The 14,025-nt window shown below is 39.2% G+C and overlaps 2 protein-coding genes across 3 annotated transcripts in view; both read right to left on the bottom strand.

Moving 5' to 3' along the window:
• LOC108110706 (E3 ubiquitin-protein ligase TRIM9) overlaps nucleotides 1-2,969 on the bottom strand; it is a 77,443-nt gene extending 74,474 nt beyond the window's left edge. For both annotated transcript variants that reach the window (XM_017219850.2, XM_017219849.2), the window contains exon 1: nucleotides 1,491-2,969. In XM_017219850.2, the coding sequence (XP_017075339.2) occupies nucleotides 1,491-2,387 (897 nt within the window). In that variant the 5' untranslated portion in view covers nucleotides 2,388-2,969. The remainder of the gene's footprint in view (nucleotides 1-1,490) is intronic.
• An 8,537-nt stretch (nucleotides 2,970-11,506) lies between these two features.
• Nucleotides 11,507-13,739, bottom strand: LOC108111229 (lipase 1). Its single transcript, XM_017220631.2, has 4 exons — nucleotides 13,701-13,739; nucleotides 12,995-13,172; nucleotides 12,395-12,937; nucleotides 11,507-12,333 (listed from the first exon to the last, which is right to left on the bottom strand). Exons 2-4 carry the CDS (start codon nucleotides 13,121-13,123, stop codon nucleotides 11,785-11,787), a joined length of 1,221 nt encoding a protein of 406 aa, XP_017076120.2. The 5' UTR covers nucleotides 13,124-13,172; nucleotides 13,701-13,739; the 3' UTR covers nucleotides 11,507-11,784.
• Between the last annotated feature and the right edge of the window lie 286 nt (nucleotides 13,740-14,025).

The raw sequence follows: 14,025 nt of genomic DNA on the forward strand, positions 1-14,025 counted from the left end.
GATAAGGCTCTGGAATTCGTAATTTGATGGGGAAACATTCAACCCAAATAGATATACAAATGGGGCAAAATATGAACCAGATACTGTTATCAAATCGGTTGCTCATTATGAAATATGGTGAAAATAATGGAAAATGTGTCTAAAAAAATATTCAAGTTAATGCTGCTTATTGCTTTTAAAACCTTTTAAGCTTCTTTTAGCCATTTTAAAGATATTTTTAATATAAAAGCCAACACTGAGACTGATTTCCTGCTATACTTTATAAGTAATCACTTTTGAAAAGCATTTAAATAGAAGCCTAAAACTAAATATAAAAAACTTTTCTAACAAAATTAAACTCTAAATTTTTTCACATCCCATTTCAAGTCACTTTTTCTGGCCGAACCAAGAACCTCTGCAATATTTTTGCGCATTCATTTCTTTAAAACAAAAGACGCTTTCTATTCCTTCTGCCTTATTTCCTTTCGGGCCATATCCTTCTTGACCTGACTCGACAGTTGATTCCTTTCTCCGTTGTCACTCTTTGTTTTGGCAGCCGCTGCAATTTGTCACTTTTCGCACTTTGGTCTGTCCTTGCCACAGCATGTCCTTTTCTCCGCTGCTGTCGGTTTGTTGTCCTTGGATGACAGGATGTGCAGGCACTTGAAACATTTGCCATATTAAAATTGTTGCCGTTGACAATTGCCAGTGATTCGACGACAGGCGAAGAATTCATGAATTCGGCTACCAAAACGACAGGTGAGAGCGGGCAACATGAAATGGCAACGAAATTCTGTGAAATTAAATTCCAAAAAGGTAAAGGTAAAGGAAACCCCGAATGGAAAACTTATCGCTGAATTAGCGTGCCAAAGTTGTAAGATTGTGGCACTTGGAAAGCCCCCGGAAAACGAAAGCCCCCGCTGACGAAGGTAAGTTTTGACTTGTGAAGGAATTTTGTTGAATGAAATGATTTGCTTAGCTAAGGGGCTAAGAGTCTTTTTGAAGATAGTCATCTGTAAAGTTTTTTTTTATAACAATTTGATAGGTCTCCTAATATCCTTGAAGCCCCACCTATCCTTCTATTCCAATATCCCCAAATACTTGCACCAAAACAATGTTGCATGAAAAATGTTCGAGGCCACTAGACAAGCCATAAATTTTCCACAAAAAGGCAGGCAAAGAGCCAAAAGGGAGAACTCGAAATAAAAGCAAGCAAGGCGAAAGGAGGAAGTAAGTCAGGATGTGGTCAGGATATGCGGTGACTTCGCTAGTAAATACATATTTATTCGCCCATCCTCCTCACTTTCGTTCTTAATTAGTTTGTCTTAATGCCGCATTTTTCTTCCTTTCGAAGGGAGTCTTTGGATTCAGGACAGTTCATTTCCGTTCACCAATGTCAGATTTTACTTTCAGAACCTTAAATGTTATTTCCTATTTCCCTTTACTTTTATTATTTAGTTTTATTTCTAAACATTTATAATTTCAAAAAGAAACTCCAAAAGAGGACTCACCTTTTGAGCCTTGCATGTGACGTTGATGGACTGGATGTCGTGGGCCTGGTGGCGTAGTTCTCCAATGCAGAGTCCACAGGCTGGGGCCTTGCAGTTGAGGCAGTACTGCGAGAGAGTTTCCTCATGCTCCCCGCAGACGGACTCCCTTTGTTGGGCTGCGCCACGTGGCTTGACCAATGTGTGCTTAGCCAACGGACCACGAGCGGGATGAGTCAACTCCCGACAGGCATCGCAATACCGAATCTCGCACTGCTCGCAGACCAAGGAAGCGACCTTGGGATCCGACTCGCACATTTGACAACGAAGGGCCTCCCGAGCACAGAAACGATCAACAATGGCCTCCATGGCGCGATAAGTGGGCAGATTCCTAACGCCGCCGTCATCGAAGAAGACGAGCTTGCGGCAGAGCGGACATGTGAGACAGTAGGCGGCTCCTGGTGGAGCAACCACATTACCCACTCCCGGGAGGAGTCCTGTGCCGGCGTACGATACCGGTCGGGATGTGTTCGAGCAGCAGACGACACCTGAGTCGGCCTCGCTAAAGATGCTCACCTTGTCCGACTGATCCTGGTCGGAGGTGACGCTCTCACTTCCGGTATTCGAACTGGCTGTGCTGGCAGCCGAGCTATGCGAGCTGTGTCGAGTGCCGGGTCCATTGGGATTTGTCCCAGTGGCAGTTGCTCCACCTCCGGAACCACCTCCATTGCCGTGAATTCCATTGTGTCCACCTGATGAGGTTCCTCCCGATCCATTAACAGTCCCCGGCACACCAGATCCCGGATTGTAAGGTGTCTGGATGTCCAGGGCACAGCCCAAACAGAGGGCATGGAAGCAGGGCAACAGCACGGGATTAGCGTACAGCTGCTTGCACGTGGGGCAACGCAGTTCGTCCTCCATTTCTGGTGATTAGAATCCGCAAAAAGGTGCGCTTTGAATTGAGATTGGTGATTAGGTGTTCCTTTTTAGAATCGGTTATATCCTCGCTTTAGTTGGGCTGCTCACTTTGGGACAACATGGCTTTAATAATCCCAAAACTAGTCACTTTTCACTTATTTTTTGTAACTTTTTAAATCCAGTTTCTTATTTTTTTTCACTTTAATCCAGTGGGTGAATTTTTTTAATATATTTCACTTTTATCAAAATTAAAAATTTTAAATATGTTATTTGATGATTTTTTCCTTTTTTGAGAATTTTTCAGTTTCAAATCTGATTTAGGACTCACTGATCGACTTGTAAATTGGCAGTTATCATTAGTACACTTATGGGCACTTCTCAAAAGTAACTTTTTGATGATCTTTCAACACTCTTAACTTCCTTTGTGGATGCTTTTAAATCCTTATAGCATTATCTTTGATAGACCACAAAATTGTTTCAAAAATTTCCCTTAAGACTCAAATTTCGCGATTTACGTTTGAACGCGACGAACCATCCGCAACACGACCGATTCGCATGAGATTTTTGAACGACTGGTGGTTGCATACCGGGCATCTGCAAGCAGTGGCTTCCATGAAGTTCGGCCGAGCAACGAACTTCTTATAAATTGGTTGCAACCACCGTGCGGGCGCTTCGAACATGTTTGCTTTGAGTCTCATACATATGCACGGTTAAAAATTAATAATAGGATTTAAAATTGTCCTAAAAAGATGCGCAATGTTTGTATATCTAATAATTAACGATTTAGACCACTGCAATGTTATAAAATCTTTCCCTAAAAATGTTTTTAAAGTATAGCATTTGTTAGTTCGTGGGTCACAATTTTATATTAGGTTTGTTAAATTAGTAATTAATTATATTAACAATTCTTTTATTTATTGTAGTATGTAAAATTAACATATTTAAATAGTCTATAAACCTACATATGACCTTACTATAGTTTTTCAATGGTGTAAAAACATTCAAACTGTCAGTTCGAACTCCAACTTCTAACTAAGCTGTTTGGCTACAGTTTGAGAAGCATTGCCAGAGGAATATTTCGGATTTGAATCATTTTAATGGTTGCCAATGAGCAAAAAGGGTGATCATCTATAAAATGAATACAAGTTTTAAGGTTTAAAGCTAAGCAATTAGTTAATATTTAATTAAACATAAAATCAAAACAACAAATATTTACTTGTAACTTGCACGAATTGCACTTTATCGGCCTTATCGGAAAACTGAACTAAAGCCATAAAACACAGCAAACTGATAACTATTTTAAAAGCTAACTTCCACAGATGTGCACAAGCTTTTAGAATCAAATTAATACAAAATTCATAACTTTAAAAACCCCAATAATAATGTTAGATTCTGAATCAAATTTCTTCAACTTTGTTAAGTTTATTCACATATTTTTTTGTGCATTTAAAAAAATCTTGAACTTAATTTATGATTTGAAAATGTAACTCTCCCTCTTTCACTGAAGTGAGAGACCCATTTCTCAACTTTGACTTTTACTACAAGACCTATTACTTTAAAAGCCACTGTTGGTATTTCAGGTAAGTGAACAGGTAATGTCGGTGCCAGCACTGCACCACTGATAAGCCCGGCCACCGACCCAATCGTGCACATGGCGACATTCCTATTCCTATATGCGTACATACTATATCCCTCATTCCTCAATCTAAGGTGTCAGCGTCCACGATTCTACGATCTACAAATATTATTAGACCACGCTGTTTGTTCGACTGATTCTGAATTGGACTCCGTCTCGGGCTGTTTTCCAGTTTGTTTTGACACCGAAGCGGCCAATCGAGCGGGAAATCGAGAGCCGGCGATTGAGGATGATGAAGAATGCCCCACGGTAACTGACATTCGATATCTGAAAGCCAAATACAAATAGGTGACCTGCTCTAGATATTTATCTACACAGGAAAAAAAGTAGATGAAAAACTTTTGATTCGTGATATAAAGTTATTGATTTTGTTCCTAAGCCAACTTTTTATTAAAAGAAATATTTAAGAATATCTTATTTGTTTCTTAAATAAATAACTTATGATATACAAATCAGAATTTAAAGGTATTTATTTATCACAGTGTATGCTATACATCACTACCAAGGGAATGAGGGACTGAGAACCCAACAAGAAAAGCGTGCATCGTGGTGGTAAGTGCCCAACTCCCCCTCACCCCATTCAGGCCAGTGCGTAATCCGTTCGACTTAATAAGCCACGTTCCTGTTGGAGTATTTGATCTGTATTTGGAATCAGAAGGTGTTAAGTGGCTCCACCCTGATCCCCTCACCCACCAACCCAAATGAACGTCTCACTCGCCTATGCAAATATTGACAGGCAACGCATTCGTCTGCTTAATTTGCCTCAATTTATTGTTGTTTATTTTACTTTTTCCCCGCAGATCCTTAACTCTCCATCTTGTATGGCTTTTTTCTAACTAACCAATAAATCACAAAATCGGACAGCAAATGGTGGTAAAGAGAGGGGAAGAAGGCTGGGAGCCTAATTGCTGTAGTATTGATTTTTATATTTTCCTTATCCGAGTGTGAACCTTGGGGTAGGGGCCTTGGCGCCAAAGAAAAGTATATTATGTATCATAGTTATAGGAGTAGGGAATGGTAACCTTAACCGAGATTGATGACATGGATGGTTATTGCATGAATACAAAGATTAACACATGTATATGTTATTAGTTATATTGGATTAAGGGCTTATGTTTGGCTAGTTAACCACCTTATATTAACCTTATCAATCTCTAACTTAAATCAAAATGTAGAAAAATAGAGAAATTTAACAATCAAAATGAATTGAAATCAATAAAGAAATCAACACCTTGATAAAGGAAACAAAACATTTAAATAATAAAAATCATCGAAACATAATCCATTCAACAATAAAATGAACTTTAAAGTTGTTTCTATTTCTCCACTTAGAGAATTCCATGGGAATCGACTTTAGCCACCCGACAACGCCTATAATTCACTGAAGCTTAAAATATTTAAAAACTTTTAGCACGCTCGCTCTTGCCACTAAGACTGCCGGAACATATAGCAGTGAAAACCACTTTCGCACCCCAAAATCCATTGCCTCATCCTCGCGCGGCTTTTTGGTCCACTTTAATGCCGTATATCATGTGGTGTAACCATGGCCAAGGACATTCGCCATATGCGAGCATGCATAAAAACGCAATAATAACAGTGCCCTCCAAGCCATGCCACTCCACACCATCCCTACCCGGGCGGCATCCCGGAATAGCAGAAATACTTTGGCCACCGCGGGTGCGAAACATTTTTTGCACTTTTCTCCGCTTTTTCGGGAAAAGCTGGACCGGAAAAAAAAGATGAACGAAAAAAGAAAACCAGCAAATTTTTTGACTGGCGGCGTTTTAGCCTGGCTTTTGCTGTGTGCGACTGTGTACGTGTCTCTGCCGACCCACTCCTAGCCCCCCCTTCCCTCCTTTGCTTTTTCTATAAGCCCAACTCCATGCCCCTCTCTCTTTCCCTCCCTTTCGACTCTTTCATGCGTTTTGTCGTGCTCCGAGCGGAGACAGCGGTTGCAGCGGCCACAGGAACGGGCGGGATTCGCTATACGTCGTCATTGTCGGGTTAACAAACACACCCACACATAGCCAGGGCACACACACGTGCGCGGGTTGGAATGCAAACAGCAAAAAATACTTTGGCTATAATAACCATAAGCAAAGGGAAATTTAAATGGACTTCATAAATACCCTGGGAAATACTTAAGTGAATAACCCAAAAAATCCTTAAAAGGGAAATTTAAACTATAAGGAAAGTTTTGGTATCTGCAAACAGCGTTATCTTAAGTTTAATAAGTTTTTCATAAAAAAAGTAACTCAAAAACTTTGAAAAATACGCAAAACTAATCAGGACATCTTCACAAATATTGGCAGGCTATCTGAACAGGATTCTTTTATTCAACTTTGGCGAACAATATGTAAAAAGTTTAACCAAAAAATACAGAATGGAGTTGCCAAAGCCATGAGGAGTAGCGAGAAGAAACGAAAAGAGCGAGGGAGTGTGGTGTACAGTTGTTGCTCCATGGAGTCCTTGCTCCGCTCAGTCGTTCAGGATAACATCACCAAATGAGATTAGGAAGGACATTCGCGTATTTAACACAGACGGACGCTGAAACTGAAACTGCTACCCAAAGGAGCGGAGCATCAAGGATGCAGAGAGAGGGTAACTGGTAACCAGTTGGATATCCTGACTGCCTGTTCGCCGGACTATGCTCACACTGTAAGGAAGGACTTGGTCTGCTGCTGGGTATCCATTCTGTGTGGGGGGTTTTTTTTTCGGGCGAAAAATGTTCAACAGGGGAATTGAGGGGGTCTGACTGCTAATATTGTGTACCATGCTTAGCGCCTCTGTTGTCATTGCAGGAAGTTGCAACAGTTTGAGGCATTGTAATTGCTTTTTTGTTTGTCCCTGCGAGGCAAGGGGGCTCTTTTTGGGGTGGGCCCAGGACTATCTCGAATTGCAGCAAATTTTTAATTAGATTTTTTTGATTTTTTTTCTGTCATTTTCATGGCATTTTTGTTTTTTGTGTTTTCCCACCGCCTGAGTTTTTGTTTTCTGCGTTACACCAACTGACACTAGCCTTAAATTGGGTTTTCCAAGGTTGTATGATGGGGGGTAGGAGTCCTCAGACACATTTGTTAACGAGTTAAGGCGTAGATAAAGGCCAAATTATGAGCCATGACAAATCGTTCGATGTTCATTTTTGAGGGCAGAAATGGTTTTCAAATTTACTGCGAGTAGGACTTTAATTTCTTTTCGCTTGTAGAGAAAGTTTTACTGAAAGAATTTAAAAAGAATTCACATTGTAAAATTCCCTGCAAAATCCTGATTTAATATTTTTTTTTAATATAAAACCGGCAATAGGAGTACTCCAGCATTTGCAATTAAATTAATTAAAATGCAATTTCATACAGCAAGCTTATCCTTTGTATCTGTGAGCTTAAAAAAAAAACAGGAAAACTGAACCGCAGAAAACAACCGAAAACAGCTGCTCAAAGTTCTTACCCCAAACCACAAAATAAACAAAAACAGAGAACATATAATTAAATACGTTGTGAGTATTCTATTGCGGGTGAGTGTCGGAAAGCACAGGGAAAACCCAGGGAAACCCAAGGCAAATCTCTCGTCTGGAGGTTGAAACTCCATTGCAATTATGAAATTTTAGACATTTTGATGTACTGTACAGCATGTAAAGCTTCCCTTATGTTCATTCTATCCAGTTTTGTCCGAAAAATGATGGCCAGAAAAGTTGTTGTTTGGCCAGGAAAACATGAGACGAGTGTCTATGATATGGGAATATCCAAAGCACAGTGAACTCATTGTAAATGTTCCTTTAGATGGGGAGGTTTTTCGTTGGTTTTCTGCTAAACTAAATTGGGTGGAAATCAAATTGCGCTTTTGATTATGAAATCAGATACTTTGTGGGTTAGCTTTTTGGCAGGGGCAGTTTTTACTTACAAAACATTAATTAAAAGTCGTTAATAGCATTGGTTAGCCATGTTCCTTGTGATGTACCACAGAGAGACTATTAAATTGCATGAAAGTTCCTTCAGAAAAACATATAACTTATTTTTAACAATTTATTTTCATTCTTCTAAGTTCTAGTGAAAACTCCAATAAACCATAAAACTCAATTGAATGGATATAAATTCACTTTTATTTCCAAATAATAATTGAAAGTACATTTTCCCCAGCAACCTTACTAACCTGAGCAACAGCCAACAATGGATGTGCTCTGATGGTCCAGGATAGAACCACATAACATCAATTATAAATGCACTCGATAAATTATTTTCAAGTATTAACTTGGCTTTCAGGCACTTTAACAGCAGTGGCCCAGGTGGTGGGGAGTTTATACACACAAACACACCTGAGTACCTTCCATGTATTTACAAAAATTATTTTCTAGTTTACTTTAGTTTGCAGCTAGTTGGCCAAGGAGGAAAACTAACCCAAAGAATGTTCTTCTTCATACTACTTGAGCTCTCTTTTTTTTCATTTTGTTTTCCACTGAGCTTGTGTGCGTTAGTTTAAAATGGCCACATTCGTGCACGTGCTTGTATGGGTTTTGGTGTTAAGCACTTCCGCTTGGCTGCTCGACTGCTCATCTGACATGCGTTTCCCAACGTATGGCAGAAGGTTTTCAGAAGGAGAAGAAGGAAAGAAAACTCTGGAGCTTCGACCTGCACTTGCACCTCTTGGCTTCTGACAGATCCCCATTTTCCACCCACAATCTCTCTCGCCGCTCACGTCCTGGTTTGATTTTTCATTAAGTTTTCAAGGGAGCTGCAGCGTAAGTCACTTCTACGTTTGCTTTTCTTTTCACTGGGTATCGTTAGTAAAAATTATTTTCAATTAGCCAGCTACACCTGAACGGGAAAATGGATGGGCCACAGTTTTCGGTTTCGTTATTTCGATTTTCGATCTCAGCTTCGGTATTTCCACTTTCCTTATTGCCTTAAAAATGCAAAGGGAATTGGATGCAGAAGGTGGATAAAATGGTAAGCCAATTACTAATTGAATTAGCAAAATATGACAGCTGGTTATGGTGAAGAAGTTGTTGATTTAGAGAGATATTTTGTAGTTATTTTAATTAAAATGGATGTAGAAATAATTTTATTGATTACTTATCTTTTGTTTAATTTAGTTACCTGACAGAAAAATATTCAAAATATTATTCTAATAAATTATTCTCATGTTTATAATTGAATTTGTTTCTTTTTTTGACAGCTGTTAATTTGATAGAGTAAATCGATTTATGCGCTGGCCAAAAAATAAATTAATAATAACAAAAGAAATGTGAACTATTAAATGGCTTATTAAACTGTAAGGCAACTTTAATATAAACTGCATTAGTTGATGGTTGTTTTCATCCACTGAACTCGCCTTTTCTCTTTAAAACCAAAACTTTGGCCCCCGAAAGTAGACAACACTTCGGGCCTATCCCATTGTTGCAGCTGACAAGCCAAAGAGTTTGGGGTTATTTCTGGTGTAGTTCCAGTTGTTGATAGTTTCGTCTCCCTTCCTTCCCGGAAAACAATCGCAAAACAATGCTGTGGGCGGGGTTACGCCCCATTCCACAACCACAACAGCTGGTCCTTGACCTAAGCCTGGCCAAAAAAAAAACAAACCAAAAGAAAGCCAAGCAAACACTCAAACTTTACCCATTTTGGCCCATTCAAATGCAAATCGGTGCGCAAATCTTCAAATGACTTCGATTGGTTTTCTGGCCTCGGCTTTTGTTTCGACCGGCGATCTGTGCCACGGAGGCAGGTCCTGCCTGGACAAAGGACCTGCTGTCTTTGGTTAGTCCTAATCGGACTCTGGACTCTAACATGTAAATGCATTAAACAATGGTGGCCACAGAATTTTAACGAATTTCCCTGAAATCGAATTGACAATTTAATTTGCTGCTGAGCGTTGTTCTCAGTGCCCTGCCCCCTTCTGACGGTTCTCTCTGTTTTCGAAACTTATGAGGCCAAGTCCCATTTGCATTTCTGTGAGAACTCGATTTCCGCTCGGTCAAGTGACATGATTGATACTCCCGGGCGCCAGGCGTCTGAATGATTCTCGGGGATTGGTATAGGGATTGGGTAAGGGATTGTTCTTGTTCCTCGCCTGTTGCCTGCTGACTGCGGGCGTAAAAACAACACCCGGGGCTTTGACATGACCGGACATGTCCAGCAGGCGGTGGCGACACACGGGCGGAGTCCAGACAAGGAGACAGCGGATCAAGGAGACGAGACATGCAGTTGGGAACGTAGAACAATGCACTGAAGGGGTGTATGCCATCACTTCACATCAAGTAGCCGACACGTTGCAGCTTACAAAGTTATGTAAAATGATTTCTGTTCCCAGTGATGACATGAACTTTGTAAGCTTGAACGTGGTTAGTTCTTTGATAATGAAATTCAAGGAATTTAATTACAACTATGGGGCATAAAACAATAAGTTGCGACGTGAAACTAGATGAAAATGTGACAAAATTTCGATTAATTTATCAAAAGAGATCATTAGGTTATCCATAATAGTTACTTTAATATGGTTTTCGCTTCCGGGAAACCTTTGATCTTTAATCTAAGCTATATCACTTCTATTAAGCCATAATTAGTATATCATTAAGATTAAACGTTTTGTGGCAATTACTTGAAAAAGGGAAAATCTAACGAATCTGTCACTCACGCAGCCATCTCAAAGTCAGTTGGTTTGATTTTCACTTCAAAATGATTTCCTACACAAACCTCTCTTTTCAGCAATCAAACCCAAATTCTATATATTTCTGAGAGCAGTTTGTTTGGCCTTTATTTTAGAAATGGAAACTTGTGGCAGCCCCAACCTCTGTGCCACAATATCAAATGCTGTTGTTTGTTCTGCCGGTTTCGGACTCGGACTGCAAACAATTAAGTTTGCATCTATAGAATGACACTTTTATTTTCCTGTGGTTGCCAGGCAAAAAAAAAACAAGAAAACACCAAAAAAAGATACTCCTCGCACATACGTACGAACGCGACAGAGTCAGTTGCAAATTCAGTTTTTTGGCAAACTGCAGAGAGCTGCAGGGGCCTTCCCATACTTGCAAGTGTCAGATGCAATGGAGTTTTAAATAAAATGTACTGGCAATAAATTTCCGACAGCTCCTATAGAAATATCAGCATATGCTGGGAGCTTCTTCTGTTTTTTGGCACTAGCCACAAGCCTCTTGTCCGATTTAAATATTTAATCTGATTTCATGTTTCGATGCGTTTTATGGTAATTTACACGTCTGCTGCTGAGACAGTAACTAAATTTTGAAATTTATATTTACAGAAAGCTTTGCATCTTAAAAACATTTTCAACTGACGTTCTGCATTTTAATTGGGCCAAAAATACTAACAAAATCTTATCAGTTGGCCTAAGAATGAGCTTATTTGTGCGCAAAGGATTTTGGCAAACTAAAATTGATTTAAGTTAAGTATTTTGACCAAGTGAAAGCTCACTTCATGGTGGCATTTCTGAGTAGTCTACTAATGATGATTGGGCTGAGAGAAATCAAATCTTGCAATTCACATTTAAATTCCATTGCAAAAGTTGTTTGCATTTTAATTAAAGAGAAGTGGTTTCTAATTAACAAACTAGCCCTGTAAATTAAAAGGCTTATAATAACATACATAAATTAACTAATTAATGAAGCAGTTCTTATAGAAGAATTTTCTAGAAATGAACTACTTGAATCCCTTGAAGAACATTTTTAAAATTAAACTAATTTCTGGACTAGGATGAAAAAGTTGGTTTTTAAAATTCCTTTGATTTGGTTTTTGGTTCACTTAAATATCCTTAAAATCTAACCTACAACTCCCCATTATCCACCCTCTTCATAACATCCAGCATACGATCGTACAACATACTCTTAATATCATTACCCCAAATAAAATCCACATGATTGAACTTGGGATTAGGGATCAGGTAATCATGCACCACATTTGGCAGAGAGTCTCGCAATCGTACAACATCAATATCCGAAGTTAGGCGATCATTTTTACTATAGTACAGTGCTACCTTGCAGTCAACGTTAGGCAGTTTATACTGTGGCGGAGTGTCGGCTCCATGTCTTCGGCGATTCTCCCAGGCATTGTCATAATCATACTTGAAGAACCCACCACTGTGGATCTCTTGGCCATAGTGGATCAGACTCTTGAGTGACGAACCCGAGGTAGCATGCCCAGTAAAAAGTGGGACGAGGCTGACATTAAACTGTTGGAAATTCACGCCCATTAATTCTTGGATGAAGTAGGTGCAAGTGTTTTGGAAAGCAAAGCTGCAGATCTTATGAAACAGACTACGCCAAACTTCATTTTCCGGTGGAAATTCATGAATGCCAAGCGATCTAGCAATAAACTGAGAAGCAAGTAAAATAAATATTTAAGTTTTTTTTTTTTTCAATAAAACATCAACTTACAGCCAGGAGTCGCCAGTACTTAACAAAAGTCAGAATAATCGGGGAATCAATGTGGTCCCAAAATGCAACTGGAGCCAAGGCCTGCATTAGTTTAATCTTCTTCATGTAGGCAGGCCGTTCACTGCCCATCACGAAAAAGGATGTGGTACCCTGGGAGTGACCAACATAGTGGATCTGCTCGAATCCTTTGCTCTTTGCAAGGACATAATCAACGGCAGCTGGTAGATCGTAGATCCCAAGCTCATGGAAAGAGAAATCCCAGAACTGCGGTTGGTAACGATGGTATAGTTTGTGCTTCCGCGAATATCGATTTCCTCGGGTATTCAGCAACCAAATATCGTAACCCAAATCGCTGAGCAAGAAGCCCAAAGACTTTTCAGGTCCCAATATCACATAGGCCACCGAACTGTCCAACAGACCGTGGACCATTAGGACGGGTTGTCCGCCAGGCTTGGGTATTCTATGGGCAGTAAGGACAAAGCCATCCTTTGCTTGGATCTTATGAGTTTCCGCTGGGTAACCATATTTCTTGATGAGATCAGGCTAGGAATTTATATATTTAATTGATAAAATATTGATCAAGGTATATAAATTCTTTACCGTTATCAGATTTGCATCCTCCAAAATGCTTTTGGGAACCTTAACCAAGTCACAGGAAACAATATAACAAAATAAGTTGAGGCAGATCAAAGTGCCACACAAGCGCCTTACACTAAAGTTTCTAAGCATTATTTCCTTCTATAACTTAACTTCGATCGCGGCAATTTGCAACATGCAACTGGGAAGTGATTAAAATCAATTTAAGTCAGCGAAATTGGCCAATTAAGAGCTTAAGGCGAGATCTCTTTCTGTTAAAAGTGCATGTGGAAAATTGTTTTAAGTTGCTGGTAAGTGGTGTGATAAATGTCGAGACCCTAACTTTTAGCCTTGAAATATTTTTGATTTTTATCAAATGATTCACTAATTTTGGTGTAATTTATGCACTAACCATATTTACTTATATAATTTATAAATTTATTATTTATTTATGGCACTTTTCTTAACGCGTAATATTCGCATACTTTTATTTACAGAAAGGAAAAGAGTTTTCCATTAAGCTTTTATATTATTATCCTTAATTTATGCCATTTAAACGTGTTTTTTAATAATACATAATTATTAAGTTTAGTTTGTAGTTTCATCTACAATGAAAACTTCAACACATTTCTTGAAATGATTTATCACTTTGAAGAACTTTTTAGAACTTCTTTTTCATTTCAGATTATTTATTATCCTTCCATAGCCCCTCCCTCAAACCAGGACTAACAATTTCCAAAAGTCATAAAGTTTTTCTAACTAGAACTACTCCCGTTGCACGATCAATTGCCACTGAGCAATGCAGTTTAGTCGTGTGCCTTTTTTGATCCGAGCAGCTAATTTAGTTGGCTCAGCTAGTTAAGCTACTCCCCTCCTTGACCCGATTAGATCTCACGTGAATCAGGGCAATCAATATGCATGAAACAGTGATACCGCATTGTTGAGAATAAATCAAACGAGTTTTCATAGCTCAACAAGTGGAAATGGAAATGGAAATGGAAATAGCAACAGCTTGACAGTTGGCTAAGGTCATGTTAAATTGATGTGAAAGCCGA

Source organism: Drosophila eugracilis, unplaced genomic scaffold (assembly GCF_018153835.1).
Source record: "Drosophila eugracilis isolate 14026-0451.02 unplaced genomic scaffold, ASM1815383v1 contig_445, whole genome shotgun sequence".
In the NCBI taxonomy this organism is placed as follows: domain Eukaryota; kingdom Metazoa; phylum Arthropoda; class Insecta; order Diptera; family Drosophilidae; genus Drosophila; species Drosophila eugracilis.